A 22,865-nucleotide genomic window follows, 5' to 3' on the forward strand; every position below is an offset into this window, starting at 1 on the left:
ATTCCAGCTGGAGTTGGGGAGACTACACGGGTCTCATGTTTCCTCCACAGGGTCTGGAGGTGACTCTGGTCTGTTAGGCAAGAATTGATGTAGTAACCCTGTGGGAGACTACACAACACTTGTCCTCTTCGTATTAGGTAACCCACCTTTAGGTATAGGCCTGTACTACACGAGTTGGTAGTGTGACTGAGCAGCCAGGGTTATCTCAAGAGGGTTAAATGTGAGCTGTAGAGCTGCAGCAATGAAATTTGCAAATACAAGTAATCAAGGGTTTTGTTTAAAATAGTTATTTAACAGTCGTTTTTACATAAGCATTCTTTAAAAAGGGCAATATAAGTAACAGTCAAATATACTTTAAAATACTTTTCCAGAATCAACACAAATCTAATAGATACTCTTTAGAGATGCTTTTTACACACTTCCTACACCTTGAGGTGACTTCACTAACTAGTACCGTAATGGCATTTATACTAGTACTAGTACACTTTCTAGACTCTGAGGTTTGCAGAAAAGAAAGGTTAAGGGACAGACAAAGTTTAAACGGGTCCTCAGAGACTGTGAGCATTTAAATCTTCCAATGAACTCTTGACAAAAACCTTTCCCAGCAATAATAATAAAAAACTGAGTTATCACCTCTGAGGGACAGTACATATCAGTCAAATGGACTAGTAGAGTCTGCAGGGAGCAAGGAAAGCCAAAGTCAATTGGAGCACAGTCTATGGAACTGAGGCACTTCTTAGATAATAGTCTTGCACAAAGTTAGGGAGTTTGTTGCAGAAAAATCACTGTAGGGTCACAAGCTGTTACACAGGGTAGAGCTGAAATCAACTCTAGCAAAGTAGCTACTGCAATTCTCAACTAAGAGCAGAGCTAAAGACGCTGAGGTAGGTACCCCAAGTCAGAACAGTACGTTTGGTTAGAAGAAGAGTGGTCCAGCTGGCTTCTGTCTGGTTGCAGTGATGCAGATCCTGGGTTCCTGGGCCTCAGTCGTGCGGACAAGAGGGAATATGTCTGGAGGACTCCTGCGGCAGCAATTTGGAGGTCGGCGGCAGCTACGGGCTCTTTTCAGATCAGCAGCACTTCGTGGTTTCAGTGCTCGGTAAACGCCACCACCGCGGATCTTGGACACCGGTTGGGCTTCCTTCACTCCTTCGGTCCTGCACTCTGGTGAGGGGACTCGAGCTCTGGTCGTCATGCTTCTGCAGGATCCTTAGGAGACTCCTGGAGCTTCTTGCTGGATCAAAGATGTTGCACTCTACTTTGGATTTCTCTACCCCTGGCACTCATTTCATGCAGCAGCAAAGAAGTACAGCCAGTTGGGAAGATGGTCCAGTGTAGTTCATCTCTGGGTTAGTTGGTCCCACTAACCCAAGGGAAGAAGTTGTCCCTTCCGGAGCTCCCCTTGACGATCAGAAAAAGGCGTTTCAGCACAGCAGCAGGGCTTCACTGGCCAATTCAAAGCTCCAGGAGGATGCAGCAAGCTTTGTTCACGGTTTCTTCATCGGGTGTTCTTCCCAGTGGTTTTCAGTCCCAAAACCCTTGCCTTTTAAGCATGTTTCTCCCATTCATGCACAGCCTAGCTGTCAAACAGCATGGTGGCTGTCCTGGAAGGACAGCCATCCAGCCAATCAGGATTGGGTGCATTCAGGCATTCCTAAAGACAAAGGACAGGGGAGTTTCGGGCAGCTCCCTCACTTTCTGCCCTTCCAGACACACTGGAGCCAGAGCCGGGTTTCAGTACTGAAGCCTGCCAAAGGCAAAACGAACAAAGCGCTCAAACCTGGCTTGGCGCACAGAGTAAAACCCAAGAAAGACCTCACACACACAAAATGGCAAAAAAGGAAAGCCGGGGACATTTTGACAATATGGTCACCCGTGAGTGCGCTCTACTGCAGCTGAAGATTCAGCCTGCGGTAGAAAAGCACAATGGTAGGAAAATTAAACCACTGTCACCAGCCATTTAAAGTAGTGAGGGGAACATACATTTGTTTGCATGAGTAGGTAGGATAAGGGGCTACTAAGTAACCCCCCAGCACTTCACATAAAACAGTGCGTGCTGGACCTACAAAGAGAAGAGGTAGGTAAAGTCAATTTCACTTTACTATTGTGAAAAGTAGTTCACACAAGAAAAGGTATTTAAACCTTATGAGAAATCCAAAGGACTTCTCTGTGACATTGCACTGAATGTGCTGTGTCACCATACAAAAAGTAGATGCCAATGGAGTTTGTCAGACTCAAAAAAAACAAAGGAAATACATAATCCAAATCAGGTCATAACACATGAGAGAGTGAGAAAGGTTTCACTCACTCCGGGGTTAAAATTAAAAAGTCCTAATGTCCAGAAAAAGAGATGGCGGGTCTCTAAGGTGGGAGGAATTTAGCACTAAAATGAAAATTCTTCCTATCATGGTCCTCCTCTCATCCAAGATTTCCTAAGGATCTGTTAAGCATGTATGATGGAAAAATGTATATAGATTGTCTGACTGTTTTTGAGTATGCCTGTGCTGTGCAAGAAGCCAGAATGAGGCGGACAGAAAGGACTTTCAAAAATGGAAACAGGCTCTTCTCTTGAAGTTTGAAAAACTCCTGCCCCATACCTCAAGAGATTGGGAGACCACAAAAAGAAAGTGGGTAATACTTGGGCTAACTTTGCTGCTGACTCTTGAAAATTGTGTGGTTGGGTTGAAGGCCATGGGCTAATCACTTTTGAAGGTATGATTAATCTTCTCATGCTTGAACGCATTTCTGCCTCTTGTTCCCCTGAGCTGAAGCAGCATTTGGCAGATTCAAAGGCATTGGATCTGAAGAAGCTGGCTGTTGCTGCTGACCAATCTTTTACTTTTTGAGTTATCTGTACCATATGCCAGCGTTCACTGCTCCGAAGAATAAACCCTACTGCTCAGTCACATTTCCCAGTGAGAGTTTGGTCTGTCGATTGAGGAATCTCTGTAGGTTCACTTAATGTTGGTCTCTCTAAACAACACACCATTATTGGTTCTGATAAAACCCTCCAAACAGTGGATTGCTGTTCTATTGTGTGTTTCGGAATATTAGACGATTCCATGATCAATGAAAATCTACTTTTAATCCTGGTTCATCACGGATATCTTCATTGAATTCATAGACAACCAGACTCCCTAGTCTACTACAAAAATGTGAAGTTTAGTTCTGATGCTTGTTAATCTGCTTAGAATCACATGCTGTGCATATGGTCCGACATCCAGTGGTTACCGCAGAGTATTGCATCTCGTCTTTCGGGGACCGAAAGGGGACGTCGGCATAGGCGAGTCTGTAACACCATCCCTATCGTGACATGTGTAGTACCCAAAAGCCCTCACGCGCCGAGGTCCCTCAGATTGTTTTTTTCCGCCCAGATAACTGGTCGCCCTATAGCGGAGCTCTTACTAGAGACATTGTTTATCTTACCGAATTGTCGGTTTATTGCCCATTAAGTCATTTCGCCAATAACTACAACTTCGACGAAGACTACGGGGCAATCGTCTACGGCTGTGGATTTCGGCACCTAAGATCCAGCGGCCGGATTGTCCACGTGGTTGGGCACTCTGGCCGACCTATACAGTAGGGAGAATTGGGTCAGGGTGGCCATATTGGTTTAGTATGCCTTTCCTCCTTTCCCTTTTGGTCCAGGTCATCCTTCCCTTTTGCTATGGAAAGGACTCCCTTTAGATTCTGCCCTAAGTGTAGGGTCAGATATCCTTGGAAGGACGAGCGCAGGACGTGTAACGCCTGTCTCCTCCTACAGCACGGCGAGACGCGGTGTGCGGCGTGCAAACTCCTTCGGCCCAAGACCCTTAAGGAGCGTTGTGTAAAGCGGTGGGCCGTGTTCGGCATGTCACGTGTGGAGCACCCCCTCCCCCACTGCCACACCAGCCGAAAATGACGGGGGTACTTCGGATGACCAAACGTCCAACGCGGATGTTGTAGACCTTGAGGCGGACACTTCTAGGTCTGCCACGCTCGTCCCCGACTCTTCCAAGCTCGACTCTGGTCTTGCTACAGGGACCACACCCAGCGACTGGGGCGTAAAATCACACTGCAACACTAAGCACATAACCCCTACGCCAATTTTGACGGTTGAGTCGAAAAAGGCGAAATTGCTAACGGGGCCGCCGAAATCTTCGCCGGTTCCCACAGATCGCTCTGATCCAAGGCCTTCCCCCGCATTCGCAGCAGCGCATTGCGACTGAGCAAACAAAAAAGACTAAGGGCGCTACTCCTAATCTTACACAGGTCGAAAGTCGGGAGCCCGACGTTTCGACGAGTCCCATGGCCTCTATAGGCCCAAAAGATACGACTAGGCCTCTACCCGGAAACCCGTCCGCTAAACCTCCTGGTGGCACGGACAGTCTTTCTTTGTCTCTCGACGATTCAGCATCTATTCAAAGTTGCATCGGAAGGATTGCGGCGGCGGTGGGTCTTATCCCGGTTCCGCCAAAGATTATGGGTCAATCCGCGGAAACTTTTTTGGCGGATTATGTTCCAGATTCTAATGGGACTTACGTAGATAGTCAAGAAACTGTCTCCGACACCCTTAGAGGTTCCCGTCAACGCCAAAGGGCGGAGAATGCCACTTCTCCTCGCGCCGGCCCATTCGGGTCCTCTAAATGGACTACAGAAAAGTTTGAGGGTTGTATGGATCGGCTGGAATGAATTATCGCCTCTTCAGATCATCCGCCCCCGAAAAAAGCACGGGTAGACCCTAACCTTCAACTTCAGTTAGAAGACTTGATCCATATGGATACTTATAGAGATATCTATAATGAGGAAGATGAAGCGTCCTTTCTCAAACTATGTGGACCACCAACAGGACACGACAGACAACTGGGGGGTGACCCAGCAGGAAAATGAAAACCCTTGGACACAAGATCAGGATGCTGATATTGTAATCCTGGACTCTCCTCCCTCCACCCCGGCTCGCCAGGCCTCCCCTGTGGATGACCAAAAGGCTTAAAACTCCATGTTGAAAAAAGCGGCAGAATTTTTTAAGATTGCCACCCAAGAGGCTTTACCGGAGCTGGGTTTCGTGGAGGATATTATCAAAGAAAAACCTCTGGCGAGTCAAGCCATCCCCCTCCTTAACTCTGTTAAGAGACGGGTAGCTCCCTCTTTGGTCACACCTGCTCAGACACGGGCAGTGAACCCGAGAGTCGAAAAATGATTTCGACCTTCTTTTCCGACCCTCTGTATATCAAAGGGCACGCCATCCCAGACTACCACTCGAAAGAGGGCAGGGGTACCCCTTGCCACGGCAGAATCACCCCAGACAAGGAGTCTTAAAAGGTTGTATGCCCTGTAGGGATGTAACGGTATAACGGTATACTGTTAAAGATACCGTGAACCACTCAATTGAACAATAATAACCGTCACATTGTTTATACCGGTATACCGTTTATACCGTTAAGTGTGCTTTTCAATCTGATTTGGAAAGGCTGCAGTCTTGGTCTTGCACTGTTGGATGTGCCATCTGCCAAGTAGTTTCAGTTGGAGCAGTTTTTAATGCCATTCCATAAACCACACGTGCCTGACACAAAATCAATATGTTAGCAATAGGAAGAATACAGTGCCAAGAAGGAAAAGGGTTTACTTTGGGTTGGCGGCTTTGGGGTTTATATATTTATAATGGATAATATTTGCTAAACATATGACAATGGGGGGATTTCCCTGGTTCTATCATTGAATTTACATATAATGTCACACTGCAAAATTCACTCATCTCTGTGGGTATTCCCTGCTGCCACACTAAAGGGTAACATGTCCGTGATTACTGAACACGTTTTGGCCCGCAAGTAAACTAAATGCTGTAACGTAAAGAGAGCGTGGGTGTGTGTATGCGCACAAGCGTATACTACCATCAGCCTCCATTGATCTGTGGCATGCAGGTTATAAAGATGGCAACATGTTCATCTTCACCAGTAGCCAGTGGGGGAGCTAAAAGCTAAATGACCACTTAAGAAAAGCTATTCAGTTTGCTTTGCCAGTCACAGCAGGGCTCCCATCTCCTCCTCTCCACATGTGTGTTTGGTGGAAGCAAGGGGTGGCATTTCAGTGGAAAGTATGTTGAAAAGCCCAATTCTGGCCTTGGGTGACTGGTTTTGTTTGTGATGATAAATCTGACAATTTATGACCTTTTAGAAAATATTTGTTAACTCCACCTGCTATACCGCGATAACCATGATATACCGTCATTTGGCAAGAAGGTTATCTTACCGGCATAAAACTAATACTGTGACACCCCTAATGTCCTGGGCAAATGTGTCACATCAGCAGCTGCATACACCATTCGGGTTGCTAATAATACTACGCTATTAGCAAGCTATGCTGATGCCCAATGGAATTTACTCCAAGAAGGCCTCCAGGAGGTTCCTGAACCCGCCAGAATAAAGCTTCCCTCCATTGTTTCGGAGGGAAAACTGGATAAACAGAATGTGGTGAAGAACACCCTGGACACTGCAGAAACAGAAGGCAGGTCTCTTGCACAAGGAACTCTTCTAAAAAGACATACATGGCTGCGTACATCGGGCTTCAGACCTGAGACTCAGGCCTCCCTCATTAATAAACCCATTGAGGAGACTAACCTCTTCGGGAAAGCAGTGGATGAAGCGTTGGAGACGGGCAAGAAGGAGCACAAGACTATTAGGTCTTTGCACCACATTACACAAAAACCCTCCTCCCAGAGGGGTAATAATTCTCGGCGGTCCTTTCGAGGACAAGCCCGTGCCGGTCAGATCAACTACGGCACGGGTAACTTCAACACGAATCAAGCATCTGGAAGCCTTACTTACTACCCCCCAAGGGGTCAGAAACGCGGCAAAGGTAGAGGCAGAGGCCCCAATCCCAGGGGAGCCACAGTCTCTGGTCAGAAATGACCACCAAGTCCAGGTCCCCTCCCATGTCTCCCCGGTCTGGGGGCGATTAACATCTTTCCTCAAGGCATGGGAGTGGATAACTTCCGACCAGTGGGTCTTAAAGTCGGTCGCCCATGGTTATTGTGTGGAATTCGCCCGGCCTCCACAGTTCAGACCTCCGCGCCCACGGCGCCTTTCACCGGACCATCTGGAGATCCTGATCCAAGAGGTGGAAGCTCTGCTGGGAAAGGAAGCCATAGAAGCCGTCCCGATTCTTCAGGTAAACGAGGGTATCTATTCAGTGTACTTCCTTGTACCCAAAAAGGATCTCGCCATGCGTCCTGTTCTAGACCTGCGCCCAGCTACCAAGTTTATAAAGCCCCAGAAGTTTTGCATGATAACACTACAGGAGGTTATGCCATTGCTGAAACAGGGGGACTTCATGGCAACATTGGATATGAAAGATGCACACTTTCATATTTCAATGTTGCCAGCGCACAGAAAATACTTAAGGTTACCTCGACGACTGGCTCATTACAGGGGACTCGTTCGACGATTGTTTTTCGAACACCCAAAAAAACAGTAGATCTCCTTCAGCCTGGGTTTTTCAATCAACGAAAAGAAATCCAGCTTAGTCCCTAGTCAAGTAAAACAATTTCTGGGAGCGCTAATTCGGGCAGAAGACGGCCTTGTCTTCCCCTCCAGCGAGAGGGTTCAGAACATGCTCTCTCAGGTTCCTCAATATGTAGCCAGTCGGGAGGTGACGGTACGCAAAGCCATGCGTTTGCTAGGGATGATGGCCTCATGCATATACTTGGCTCCCCACGCGCGGCTGCGCATGGGTCCCATTGAAGAGTGGCTCAACAGCCAGTGGTGTCAGGCCAGCGGAAAATGGGAATATCTGTTAGTTGTCTCGCCAGCCCTCATTCTCTCTCTGCAGTGGTGGTCAAGAGAAAATCTCTTGAACGGGAAGACCTTCACCACCATTGCAGTGGAAGCCACTCTTATGACAGACGCATCTCTCACAGGGTGGGGGGGTTCACCTGCTACAGCAGACAGCGCACAGAGTGTGGTCCCCTCAGGTAGCGTCCAATCATATAAACTTACTGGAGCTACTAGCGATGTCAAAAGCATTGAAAGCCTTTCAGGGGCAACTGCAAGGGAAGACAGTGCTGACCTAACCGACAGCACTACAGCAATGTGTTACCTGAACAAACAGAGGGGCACTCACTCTCCAGGGCTATCCAAGCTGTCCCAGAACATTTGAATATGGGCTCTCAAACACAAGATGTTTTTGTTGTCCCAACATGTTCCAGGGGAACTCAATCTTCTGCCAGACGTACTCAGCAGAGATTTTCCTCTGCCAGAAGAATACGAATGGCGGCTGCACGAAGACATTGTATTCAACGTCTTCGCAGAATGGGGTTTCCCAGAGATCGACCTGTTAGTTACTCAGGAGAACGCCCATTGCCAAGACTACGCCTCCAGGTACCCCCAGAACCGATCCAAGGGGAACGGTCTTTGGATAACTTGAAAATGTGTCTACGCTTCACCCCCCCCCCCCCCCCCCGACTCCCCTTCTCAACAAGATAGTGCACAAGATGCACCAGGACCCGGTTACCATGATACTGGTGGCCGCATGTGGGCCCGCCAAGCCTGGTTCGCTCACCTGATGGAGATGTCCCTCTCCCCACCAATCAAACTGCCCTGCCCGTACAACATGTTGTCTCAGGACAGAGGAGAGACCCTCCACCCATGCCCACAAACTCTCAATTTAGCAGCCTGGCTCCTGAGATCATAGAGTTTGGACACCTGCAACTCCCTCAGAGATGCATGTACATACTCGGGGAAGCAAGAAAGCCTAATACATGTTATTGCTATGCCAGCAAATGGAAACGTTTTGTCTTCTGGTGCAGTTCCAAGGGCGTCAATCCCATCCATTGCTCACCCTCACACATTGTGTTGTATCTAACCCACCTGTTGGACTCTGGGTTAGTCTTCAATTCCCTAAAGGTTCATCTGGCTGCGCTATCAGCCTACACCACATCACAGCAAATAGTATTGTGGTGGAAGATACCAGTAATTAAAGCCTTTATGGAAGGGGTTAAGAGGATTTATCCTCCCATCTCTCATCCAGCACCTGGGTGGGATCTGAATGTGGTTTTGACCAGGCTCATGGGATCTCCCTTTGAGCCTATGCATAAAGCAAGTCTGAAAGATCTGACTTCTAAGACAGCTTTTCTAGTGGCTATCACTTCTATCAGAAGGGTTAGCGAACTACAGGCTCTTTTTGTTTGAGACACCTTTGTTACAGTCCACAAAGATAAGGTAGTTCTGCGCACACATCCCAGGTTTGCGCCAAAATGTATTTCAAAGTTACATGTGAACCAGTCAATCGAACTATCCACGTTCTTCCAAAAACCTACTAACATGGCCAAAAGAATCCTTCACACACTAGACGTGCGCAGGGCAGTCATGTTTTACATGGAAAGAACTAAATCAATGAGGAAGACTAAACAATTTTTTGTTTCAGTGGCAGCTGGTAGAGAAGGGGATTCTGTCTCTAAATCAGCAATCTCAAGGTGGATTGTCAAATGCATCACACTGTTACACTCTTGCAAAGAGAGAACTGCCCTTCAAGCCTAGAGCACACTCTACTCGAGGCACTGGGGCCTCCATAGCATTCATTGCAAATGTCTATTTGCAAAGCGGCAACCTGGAGTTCTGTACACACCTTTACAAAACACTATTGCCTAGACACTCATTCTAGGTCTGATTCTCAGGTGGGACACGCAGTACTAAGACATCTTTTCTCTACTGTTCCTTCTCACAACCCACCTCCAACTACGGGTACTGCTCGCTAGTCTATGCACAGCATGTGATTCTAAGCAAATTAACAAGCATCAGAAGACATGCATTACTTATCGTAAAAGCATTTCTGATGATTGTATCTCCTTAGATTCACATGCGCCCTCCCTGCCTCCCCGCTTGGGGTGGAAGGAACATAGACTTCTTACTACTTCTCTCTTATGTACTCACTCACTGTAGCCTAGGGCTCCCTCATGGCAGAAAAAATACAATCGGAGGGACCTTGGCTCGTGAGGGATTTTGGGTACTGCACACGTCACGATAGGGATAGTGTTACAGACGCACCTATGCCGACGTCCCATTTCGGTCCCCGAAAGACAAGTTGCAATACTCCGCGGTTACCACTGGATGTCGGACCATTTGCACAGCATGTGAATCTAAGCAGATACAATCATCAGAAATGCTTTTACGGTAAGTAATGCATGTCTTAAAGCGAAAATCAGAAAAGTGAGTGAAGCCCATAAGTGGTAGTGCTTTCAGACGTATATTAGAAACGTACCTGCACGTTTTTCTTGCCTGTTGTACCTACTTGCCAGAAAAGAGCTGACAATAAGCAGTGGTGTATGGTGTGCTGGTGAAATTGATTAAAGAAAATTACAGTAAATAACAACATTAAAGGCAAATGAGCATGTTAATCTTTTTTAAAAGTAGCGATTTTCCCTGTTAGTTGATGGAGATGTATTATTGCAAGTAAATGTTTCATTCATTTACAAGTTAAGATTGCCCAGACAGCCTTGAAAAGGTATGTGGTCTGGGAACTTGACTGAATTCCTTACATCTGTACCCCGTGCACCCCTATGCAAAGCACCCTGATGTCCAGTGTCCCAACATAATAAAAGGCTAATTAAACGAAGACACTGGTGACGAGACCTTTGTCAAATAGTAATTACAAATGTAGATTCATGACTTAATAAAATGCTGCCAATTAGTACAGTGTCCTTAGATTTGCAAGGCAAAACAATAGGTCTCCCACTAACAACTTCTCACTTTTGTTTTAATGAACAGCAGACAAGCCGAAAAAGAAGCACAAAGGAGAGGGCGATAACATGCTGGAGGAAGATGACACAGAAGACATGGAGGCTGAAATGGGACTGTTTGGAAGGAATCAATTAAAAAAGGTTGAGACACTACCTAAACAGAAAGCCAGACCTGCCCCACCGGCTAAAGAACATTCAAAAATTGGGCATGATTCCAAAAAGGAAAATATCACTGTTTTTGTTAGCAATCTTTCATACAACATGAAGGAGCCAGAGGGCAAACTGCGGGCACTGTTTGAGGGTTGCGGGGACATTTCTGAGGTTCGCCTGGTGTACAGCAACAGTGGCCACTTCCGTGGTTACGGTTATGTTGAATTCAAAGATGAAAAGTGTGCCATGAGTGCTCTTCAGCTGGACCGCAAAGTAATGGAAGGGAGACCTATGTTTGTTTCACCCTGTGTTGACAAGACCAAGAATCCAGATTTTAAGGTGAGTCTATTTTCTCATATTCTTATGGTAAGTGGACTTGTATTTTCAGTGATACATTCATTACTTTCCCTAATTCTTCATAACGTGATTAGGGTTGCATGACCACTCGCTGCGCCTTTTCTTAATGCAAGCAGTTGATTCAAAAGTTGGGTATATAAATGATGGGCTAAAAAATGACTTAATTTCTGTAATGTTAGTGTAATCTATTGGGCTATTTATGAATATGTATGGCACATTGTATTCCATTGGCTGACTTTTCTCCGTTATGATATATGTCAAGCATCAGGGTATATCAATTGATGGGAACAGATTGTTGTACATGCATAAATCTTTATGTGCATGAATCCATGTGATACTGCTGTCCAAGAAGTTTCTGCTTGTTCACTTATCAGTCTGCTCACCAGATGTTTTTTCCTTCCCTTTTTTTCTGATTGAGGACTGGCAGAAACCCTCAACTAGCACTAGTTCAGAATTCTAGTTCATGATGCACTCCTACAATTCAGAATTTCTGTTTTTGTAAAGTTGCTGCCGTTTGTTTGGATTCTTGTTGTCTTGTAACTTGTGCTAGAACTATGTTTTAGCAAACTGGCTTCAATGGAGTTAATACAATGCACTTGTTCCTCCTCTTTTACTGCACAAAGGCTGCTCTGTGCAAAATTATACAATTTGTTTATACTGCAAACCTGGCTCGAGAAATACAGAGTGCTGCACAGTTGAAAGAACAAAACATTGGTAATGAGAATTAAACACGTCATCAAGAAACATTAGCGGTCAACATGTGGGAATGGGATCTGGAGAACAACATCTACCAGATTGCCAACCACCTTCCGGGGGAGTTGTTAGACAGAAACCTGTGCAGTTCCCTCTGGGACAACTGCAAAAGATTTAAGACTACAGGTGTTTGGCAGTAAACTCACTTAGTAGCAGTCTGTACCACACAGATTCACTTGATAGCTGTGGCTGAGCAGTCAGACTTCCCTCAAGAAGAGTTAGGCAGTATACAGAGTATTCACAATAGGTCAGAAGAACACAGTAGAACAAGTAAACACTGACCAGAGCTTGGTGTAAAAGAGATATAATTATTTATTTAAAACCACATCTAGTAAAACACACAGGCACTAATGTTAAGCAGTTCAAAAACACGGTCACTAAAAGATATACACTCCCTTAAAAGAATATTCGACAATTCTTTAGTAAAGCTCCACTTATCTTCAGACAGCAGTGAGCGCTTAACGCAGATGGCACTCTAATAATTCGTTTTTAAAGGGAGAGAAAAGCAGAGTATAAATTGAAACAGATCCCAACACTTTTACAAGAACACAACAAGAGAGGAAGGCAAATTAAAACCGTGAAGTTAGAGTTCAGTAGGCCGGTTCCACTTTAAGAGGATCAGAACGAAATATGTCTGAGGTGACACGGTTGCAGTGCACAAAAGTCTTGAAAAGGTTCAAAAAAGAGTTGGACCAAAGAAAGGGGCCAGTTAGATGGTCAAGGCGGCCAGCCCAGTCGAGAAGGTTAAGGGATTATTATTACCTTGTAGAAATCTTTAGAAAGGGAGGCCTGGCGGACATGGTACCTTAAAGTGGTGAGAATACTCCAGCAGGGGCAGTTGTTCCTGGCAGCGGATGCAAGTCGGTGCTTCGTCCGGGGGAAGGGAGGATCTCGTCGGGGAGGAAGACAGGAGTCCGTTGCACTGCCAGGGAAGAAACCAGCCGCAGAGTTCTCGGGTAAAAGGAGCGGTCCTTTGATTCGTGGTCCAGTGGTAAATGGCTATCTGGTTGCCGGGGTGCTTGGCACGGGCAATTCGACCACAAGACGTCCAGGGATGCGAGGAAAAGAAGGTAAACTGGTTGTGCCCACCAGTCAGGGGAAGAAGCCTCTCCAGCCGGGAGATCTTCTCTGTCGTTGGGAAGTGGTGAGTCGGTTCCGCAGGGCTCCATCGGTGGTGTCATCGTGGTAGGTCGGCTCAGCTTCTCCCTCGTCAGATTCTCAGGTCCTGTGGCGACTTCTGAAGTTCCAGTCCCCAAAGCCCTGCTTTCATGCAGCACACCCCCATTCACTCAGCCTAGCTGTCAATCAAACATGCGAAGTGTGAGCCGGCCGGCTCACCACTTGGGCCAATCACAAGAGTGCGACTTGAGTTACCAAGGTAACTCAGTCCAGGGTGCCTAAACCCCCTCCCACGCCCCGTGTGGTACCCAGACAGAGTGGCACCACTTTTGGAGGCTTCTGTGGAGAAGCCCGCCAAAAAGTGGAACAAAGGGCTCGACTTGGGTTGGAGTCACAGAAGAGAACACAAACGCCATTTTAGAATCGAGTCCTGGCAAAAATACCACCTGGTGAATTAATATTAAATAAATAAACCGGCGGTATGTTCGAGGCTATGAGAATTAAATAATTAAAGTTGGTAGCCTCGAACAATGGGAAAATCCCATAGGGATATATTCGCGGTCGAATATAAAAAGTAGTATCCACTGCCACCAGTCCAAACTCGATCAGGGGGGACGGAGATGTGCCCCCTCGACTAACAGACCCCGGGGCAATTGAATTGCCCCTACCAGTACGTCCACAATATGATGGTTTGTGCTGGTTTCTGTTCATAATTTGGGACTAGTAAAGACAATGGTGACTTTACATGCCCTGGGAGACGGTAGTCAGTCCCAGGGTATGGAGTCTATGGTGGGGTGTCACTATGACACCCCTGTGTTACTGCACGGAGGGTGCTGTGTAACACACATAGGAAAAACACATGAGACCCTATGGAGTAAAGGACCCCATAGCCCATAAAACACATTAACAGTCAAAGGAACACCATAAATCATGTCCAAGAGTGGGAGAAAACGAGTCTCACTCTTGGCAGGAGACACAAACAAACTCCAGAAATCCAGCAAAGCTGCTGGGGGACTCACTAGGTTAGGAAATTCAGCATAAAGAGAGAATACTCCCTAACAGGAGTACAACCTGGAAGCGGACAAACTCAGCTGACTGGGAGCGGACAATTACGAATGGCAACTGAACAATCAGGTCCTGCTCGAGATCTTCAGCAGATGGGGACATCCCCAGGTGGATCTCTTCGCCTCCTGGTCCAACAGGAAGTGCCAGCGGTTTCCGTCCTGGCACGGGCAGGGCCCCGGCTCACTGGGCGACGCATTCCAGATAAAATGGAACGGCATGACAGCGTATGCATTCCGTCCCACACCCCTGATCCGCAGGGTGACCTGCAAGGTAAGAGAATCATGTCACCTCCACGTCATTCTGATAGCTCTGTGGTGGCCGCCCAGACCATGGTTCACAGAGCTCCTGAGCATCTCGGACAGGCCACCCATTCACCTGCTGCTGGGTCCATCTCACCTTCTATCGCGGCATGCTCATCCACCCTGCTCCACAGAAGCTAGCCCTCGTAGCATGGTTCCTGAGCAGGTCGCACTGAAGCATCTGAGGCTGTCTCAGGCTAACCTGGACATCATTCAGGGCGCTAGGAGCAAGGCTACTAGGAGCCAGTTGAAGAGTAAATTGACGAGGTTCTGTCACTGGGCGGACTCTAAGGAGATCGACCCCCTTACTTGCACATTGGACAATGTGCTCTCCTTCTCTGCACACCTTGTGCAAATTGACACATGCCACACCTGCTTGGCAGCCATCTGCGCCTACAGGAACTCGGAGGAAGAGGTCTTCTCCTCCTCCAACCCGGTAGGGAAACAACATCTGGTGGGTCTCACCAGAGTCATTGAGATCCGGGCACTGATACCTTCAGAACCCTACACTACTTTCACAAAGATAAGGTGGTCCTGAGAATGCACCCCACATTCCTACCTAAAGTAGTGTTTTCTTTCTGTCTAAATGAGGAGATAGTGTTACCTATGTTTTTCGCTGACCCCAAGGACGATGCTCAATGGGGCTTGCAATGTCTGGATGTCAGACGCGATCTGAAATTCTATCTAGCCAGGACCAAGAGCTTCCACAAGTCAGACGCTCTGTTTGTCACCTTTGGGGGGGGTCAAGGCCCGGATACCAGGCATCCAAGGCCTCTATAGGCCATCAAGCGGGCCTATGAGGGGCAGCACAAACCACTTCCAGCTAACATGCATGCCCATGCTGTCAGAGCCAAGGCCACGGCCGTCTCGTTCCAGAGACAGGTCCCGTAGCAGGTCATCAGCAGGGTGGCTCCTAGTCCATAGTCCCCTTTCCTCCATACGTCACACCATCCCTCCGCCTAATAATACTGGTGTCATTAGGCAATGTTATTATTGTCGACGTGTCAATGGGGACTGAGTGGCAGAGTCAGGACACCGTATGCTCCCAGGGCCACGCCCCCGCATGCCTCTAAATTTAAAGGTTCTGTCTCCCGTCCCTAGCGAGAGACGCCCATGCAGTATGGAGGAAAGGGGAATATGGACTAGGAGTACGTTAGTCACTACGGTGAGTAACTATTCATAACTCCAACCCAGCTCCCGGGTGAAAACCTGAATGTTGTTCTTACCAGACTAATGGGACCTCCCTTTGAACCAATGCACAAGGCTAGTCTTAAAGCACTCACCTAAAAGATCGCCTTCCTGGTTGCAATCACTTCTATCAGGATAGCTAGTGAACTGCAAGCCCTTTCGGTAAAGGACCCATTTGTCACAATTCACAAAGACAAGGTGGTTTTGCGCACACACCCTCGCTATGCGCCCAAATCTATCTCAAAGTTCCATGCAAACCAGCCCATAGAACTACCCACCTTTTTCCAGAACCTCAAGAACATGGCGGAAAGAAGCCTCCACACACTGGATGTAAGGAGAGCGGTTATATATTATCTGGAAAAGACAAAGCCACTAAGAAAAACAAACCAGTTCTTCGTTTCAGTGGCAGCTCGTATAGAAGGCGACCCTGTCTCTAAATCCGCTAATTCCAAGTGGATCGTAAACTGCATCACACTGCGTTACACTCTTGCCAAGGGGATCTACCCTTCACGCCTAGAGCACACACTACTCTGGGCACAGGGGCTACCATCGTGTTCATTGCAAATGTTCCTCTAGATTCCATTTGCAAGGTTGCAACCTGGAGTTCTGTACATACCTTTACACAGCACTACTGCCTGGACACTCACTCTAGGTCTGATTCTCAGGTGGGACAAACGGTGCTAAACCATCTCTTTGCTACTGTTCCTTCACACATCTCACCAACATCTCGGTGTACTGCTCGCAGATTCACAAGCATCAGAAGACATGCATTACTCACCACAATAGCATTTCTGATGATAGTATCTGCTTAGATTCACATGTGCCCACCATTCCTCCCATCGTGGAGTAGAAGGAACATAGACTTCTTACACCTTCTCTCTTCTGTACTCTCTCACGCTGACTATAAGGCTCCCTCACGGCAGAAAAATATAACTAGAGGGACCTCGACGCATGAGGTATTTTGGGTACACTACACGTCATGTTAGGGATGGTGTTAGTCATGCCCATGTCGAAGTCCCTTTCGATCTTCGAAAGAAAGATGCAACAACACATGGACTCAGTATATAATGGCAAAATATGCAATTCCTCATGGCTTCAAGAATTGATTATATCCACTACCTCACTTGAAAACACTTAAAATACTGAAGTGGTCGCACTCGGATATTGTATGGGGAATTAAAAAACACATTCGAAGGGATTGTGTCCTCCGACGTATTCCTTATCTTTGATAATACGTTTCTCCAGCTTGCTGGCCTCGGAAATTTTTCCTGTAGAGGGCGCTGAGCGTCGACGTCCGCCGAGTCGATGTCCTTAGACAGCCACTGTATCGGTGCCGACGTCACCATGCCCACAAATAGCCACGCGCTGCGTCCATTGCTCAGTTCCGTTTTTCCACGCTTCGTGGGGCCTCGGAACGTCGTTGCTCCGTTCAGTCAGGTTAACTATCTATTTCTACTCTAATATACCTTATCGTTCGCGATGGCTTCTTCATCAGAACTGACGACGCCGCGATCCGGCTTCAAGAAATGTCGAGACTGCAGTAAATAAATGTAATAACGGATCCACACAGGATCTGCTTATGGTGCTTTGGATCCGAGCACCATTGTTCGGAGTGTGAGGACTGCATGTCCATGACGGCGAAAGCCTTGAAGGAGCGCAAGGGGAAGCTCGAGAGAGGTAAGTCAGCCAAAACCACCTCGAAAGTTTCGTCAGCTGAGTCGAGGCATTCGTCTCCTCGCCGTCGAAAACATTCCCATTCTAGATCTCGAAGCAGCTCCCACCATTCGTCGAGATCAAGACACCCAAAAAAGAGACGTCGAAGGTCCCATTCCTCGTCTTCTGTGTCCCCAGAAAGGGTCTCCTGTCCCACTAAACACAGTTCTCAAGCTGAGTGGGAGGAATTCAGAAAGAAAATGTTAAGCGTCTTCGAGAACGCGGCCTTGACCCCCTCGAAGACAGCTGAGGGTTATACCCCGGGTGAAAAACCCAAAAAATCAAAACGCCGCGAGTCGCAGCACCCGGCGAAACATTCCACCGGAGAGCGCCATGAGCCATCGGGTAAGAAGGCACCGTCTTCGACGCCGTTGTCGAAGATACCTTTGACGCATGGATTGGCGCCATTGACGCCGTTGTCGAAGGGTTCCTCGACGCATTGGTCGATCGACTCGACGCCATCGTCGACACCGATGAAAGAGAGGACCAAGGCCACTCCACAGCCAACAGTGATTTCAAGGGCCTCGGGCACGACGCCAAGACCGTCGTCGATGCCCTCGAGTAGGATCCCGATCCTCTCGAGTTCTTCGAGACCCCTTCCAGTTTTTTCGACACTGTTTTCGGCGCCTTCGAAGCCTGTTACATCGGCGTCGACGACATCGACGTTTTCTTGTCCAATAACGACGAGTTTGGCTCCTTCTGCCTTAGAGATGGGTTTTACTCCATTTCAGAGGTCAGAGTACCCTGGACTTTCTTCAATTTATGAAGAGGGGGAAGATTCTGACCAGGAAACATTCGGGTTACAGAGGACCACACTGCCTATTGCAGAGGATTTCACCTCTGAGGAAAGAAGGCTGAAGGACCTACAGGAGTCACTACATGAGGCAAGTGGGCTGGACACCTCCCCAGAAGTGGAATTTGTTATGCCAGACCCAGGGGAACATGCCGAAACACCCTATAGAACCCTGATGGTAAGAATTATTGAGTTTATGGGTTGGTCTGCGCCTTCACCTGTTTTTCAACAGGACGACCTAACAGATATATTAGACAAAGGCCCACAGGAGGACCCGGTGGTCCCCTTCCATGCAGCCTTACAAAGGAAAATTGCATCAAATTGGGAAACTCCTGAAGTTATCCCTGCAGTCAATAAAAGATTGTCAACCAAGTATAGGGTAGCGGCTGCTGACCCTGAATACTTATCAAAACACCCGACTCCAGAGAGCCTGGTGGTTCAAGCAGCAACTTCATCTAGCAGTAGTACCGCTTACCCTACTGTCCCACAGGATAGAGATGACAAGAGGTACGACTCTATGGCAAAGAAAGTTTTCTCTGCCTGTAGTATGGCGTTGAAGTCCATCAACGCCACCTGTACGCTCGCCAGGTTCAGTCGCACACTATGGCAGTGTGCTTCATCAGCGGCTGACTGCATAACCGAAGGAGAGGAAAAGGAAGCCTTCCTTAACATTATTAAAGATGGCAAGGATGCCATGTGCGAATCACTTCAAACTGGCATCGATTCCGCTGACAGTATCAGCAGGGCCATGGCGGCAAGTACAACAATCCGCAGGCATGCGTGGTTGCGAAAGTCGGGCTTTGTTCCAGATGTACAGGCCAGACTTTTGAATATGCCCTTTGACGGCTCTTCATTATTCGGGAAAAAGGCTGATGACAGTCTGGAAAAGTTACAGACTTCTAAAGCAGCAGCAAAATCTTTAGGAGCTGCTATCCGCCAATCTTCTTTTCGCCCCTCTAGAACCTCTGGAAGAGGAAAGTCCTTTAGCTATTATTCCGCATTTGGGAAAGGCAGAGGACAGCCGGCTCAAAGAGGCCAAAGGAGATCCACCCGAGGTGGACGGGTCAAAAGTACTAAGGCCGCAGCAGCAGCAGGTGCCTCTTTACCCTCGGCATCTGCATCAGCTGCCCCCAAACCACTCTGAGGCCTTTCCACACAATTCACCTGTAGGGGGCAGGTTAACTCACCATCTCACGGAATGGCAGGCTATAACGTCAGATGCTTAGGCATTGGAAACAGTTGCCCAGGTTACTGCCTACCCTTTCTACACATTCCTCAGTCATCCACCGGGGAACAGCTCTCTGAAAGTTTCAGATCCGCTCCTCTTGCAGGAAATTATAGACCTGTTAGAGAAAGGTGCCATAGAACTGGTACCTGTAGCGGAAAGGAACAAGGGCTGGTACTCCCCCTACTTTCTGATACCAAAGAAGGACGGAGGACTGAGAGGACTGAGACCCATCCTGGACTTACGAGAATTGAACAAGTTCCTCAGGAAGGAAAAGTTCAAGATGGTAACTCTCTCTCAGATCCTTCAGGCCCTCCAGCTCCAGGACTGGCTGGTATCTCTGGACCTTCAGGATGCTTATTTCCATGTGCCAATCCATCTCAAACACAGGAAATACCTGAGGTTCGCAATTGGCGACTCTCATTATCAATTTCGAGTTCTGCCATTTGGGCTGACCTCCGCCCGAGGGTCTTCACCAAGCTGATGTCGGTAGTGGCGGCGAGTCTAAGGAGAGAAGGGATCCACGTCTACCCCTACCTGGACGACTGGCTGATCAGGGCTGTATCTTCGGAACAGGCCCAGGCCCAGCTAGATTATTTCTGCCACTTCCTTCACAGCCTGGGCTTCTCCCTCAATTTAAAGAAGTCACAGATGATACCATCACAGAGACACCAGTTCATTGGAGCGGTCCTGGACGCTTCCCTGGGAAAAGCCTCGCCACCAGAGGTGAGGGCTCAAGATATTCTACAGATGGTCACCAAGTTTCAAAATGCCCAACGTCTCCCAGCCTTCGACTTTTGAAGGTTGCTAGGCCTCATGGCATCCTGCATCTTCCTTGTGCCAGAGGCTCGCCTGAGAATGAGATCTCTTCAGTGGGCACTGAGAAGTCAGTGGTCGCAATTCTCAGGGAGAATGACAGATCTCCTCCGGATTCCGGACAAGGTAGCCTGAGACCTTCAATGGTGGGCCTATCCAGAGAGCATCTTGAAAGGAGATCTGTTTTGGCAGCCATGGCCGGAGATAACAGTAGTCACAGACGCCTCACTCACGGGGTGGGGAGCCCATGCCAACGACTTGACCATCAGCGGTCGTTGGTCTCCATCGGAGTCCAGACTACACATCAACCTATTAGAGCTGAGAGCAATCAGACTAGCGCTGAAAGCTTTCTTGCCATCAGTACAGGGGAGAAATGTCCTGATAATGACGGACAACACGGTGGCCATGCACTACCTCAACAAAAGAGGAGGCGTAGGATCACTGCCACTGTGCAGAAAGGCGATGCAGCTCTGGTTTTGGGCAATCCAAGAAGGAATCTCTCTATCGGCTGTCCACCTAGCCGGAGAGAAGAACTTGACAGCGGACGCTCTGAGCAGGCAGAGCACAGTCTCCCACGAGTGGGAGCTAGCTCAGGAAGTCCTTCAAGAGATCTTCACCCTTTGGGGAACCCCTCAGGTGGATCTGTTCGCCACAAGCAACAACAAGAAATGCGATCTGTTCTGTTCAAGGGAATGTCCCCCGAGAGGAGCTCTAGGAGATGCGTTCGTAGTGGACCGGGAGTTTCCACTCCTTTACGCGTTCCCTCCAGTCCCTGTTATTCCTCAAATGATCAGGAGGTTGAGAAGATTCCGGAAAACCATGATCCTAATTGCCCCGGATTGGGCCAGGAGAACGTGGTACCCGGACCTTCTAGATATGTCCATCTGTCCTCCAATCCGTCTTCCACTCAAAGAGAATCTTCTCTCGCAGAAGGGAGGTCAGGTTCTCTATCCAGACACCAGAACCCTCAACCTTCACGCTTGGCTTCTGAAAGGTTGAGGTTCAAGGATTGGGATCTCCCTGATGACGTCATGGAGGTGTTGCTTTCGGCCAGAAGGCCGGCAACAAAGTCTTTATACCGCTGGCGTTGGAACAAATTTTGCAGCTGGTGTAGGGAAGAGAATATCGACCCTTTTTCATGTGGTACACCAACGGTGTTATCGTTTCTGCTCTACTTGGCAAACTCAGGCCTTCAAGTGGGCACTGTAAAAGGCTATCTTGCAGCGCTTTCGATCTTCAAGCGCACTGCCGAGGAACCATCGTATTTCAAAATTCCTCTAGTGGTACAATTTCTCAAGGGACTAACTAATGTTTACCCTCCAAAACCATTCTAGGTTCCCTTATGGGACCTAAATTTAGTCTTAAACTTCTTAATGGGCACTCCATTCGAACCACTTCACTCTTGCGCGATGAGATTTCTCACGCTTAAAACTGTCCTATTGGTAGCACTAACATCTGCTAGGAGTGTGAGCGAGCTACAAGCTCTCTCCTGTAAAGCCCCACATACAATCTTCCACAAGGACAAGGTCGTCCTACAGGTGAAGCCTAATTTCCTCCCAAAGGTGGTTTCTGAATTTCATATTACTCAGAAAATGACCTTGCCTTCGTTCTACCCTCCTCCCCATCCGGGGAAAGAGGAGGAAAGGCTACATAGGCTGGACCCTAGGCGAGCTCTCAGCTTTTACATCAGCAGAATGGCTAGGATCAGGCAAGCAGACCAACTGTTTGTAGGATACTCAGGTCACAAGTTGGGACTACCCATGACAAAACAAACCATATCCAGGTGGATTATTTTGGCCATCCTGGAATGTTATAGACTAGCAGGGAAAGAGCCACCCCAAAATCTCAGGGCTCATTCAACCAGGGGTATCGCAGCCTCTTCGACTCTCCAAAGAGGGGTACCGGTCCGGGACATATGTGCGGCTGCCACATGGTCGTCCGCACATACATTCACAAAATTTTACAATCTGGTTTCCTCCACTGCTCAAGAGACCAGATTTGGCAAGGCCGTATTACATTCGGTCCATCCCTAAAGGGATACATAACACTCTCACCTCCAATTACATGCCACTGCTATGGGAGTCTATCAAAGATAAGGAATACGTCGGAGGACACAATCCCTTCGAAGAACAAGTTACTTCTTACCTGGTAACGTTCTTTCGACGGGATGTTCCTCCGACGTATTCCTTATCGCTCCTCCCAACCATCCCCGCAGTGATAACTTCCCTTGTAGTTGCAGCTTACGCTCCTTCAAGATCACTAACCAATTCAGGTATGACTTTTCTTATGCTACAAAACAGAACTGAGCAACGGACGCAGCGCATGGCTATTTATGGGCATGGTGACGTTGGCGCCGATACGGTGGCCGTCGAAGGACATCCACTCGGCAGACGTTGACGCGCAGCGCCCTCTACAGAAAAAATTTCCGAGGCCAGCAAGCTGGAAACGTATAATCAAAGATAAGGAATACGTCAGAGGAACATCCCGTCGAAAGAACGTTACCAGGTAAGAAGTAACTTGTTCTTCTCCAGAGCTGCTGGTCCGGTCCTATGGGTACCATACTAAAAGCTAAATTTGTTCTCATTTTGACATCAAGCAATATTCCTCACTCATGGACAAAATCTATTATCCCCATCTTTAAAAAGGGCGACCCTCAGAATCCTGCCAACTATTGCC

General features: G+C 47.9%; 1 protein-coding gene across 1 annotated transcript in view; it reads left to right on the top strand.

Annotated features, from left to right (window-relative positions):
* Positions 1-22,865, top strand: part of SART3 (spliceosome associated factor 3, U4/U6 recycling protein) — a 559,753-nt gene that overhangs the window by 462,499 nt on the left and 74,389 nt on the right. Inside the window, exon 16 of the mRNA XM_069619464.1 lies at positions 10,740-11,200. Coding sequence (XP_069475565.1) covers positions 10,740-11,200 — 461 coding nt within the window. The remainder of the gene's footprint in view (positions 1-10,739; positions 11,201-22,865) is intronic.

Source organism: Ambystoma mexicanum, chromosome 10 (genome assembly GCF_040938575.1).
Source record: "Ambystoma mexicanum isolate Mex_15411 chromosome 10, UKY_AmexF1_1, whole genome shotgun sequence".
NCBI classification, from domain to species: domain Eukaryota; kingdom Metazoa; phylum Chordata; class Amphibia; order Caudata; family Ambystomatidae; genus Ambystoma; species Ambystoma mexicanum.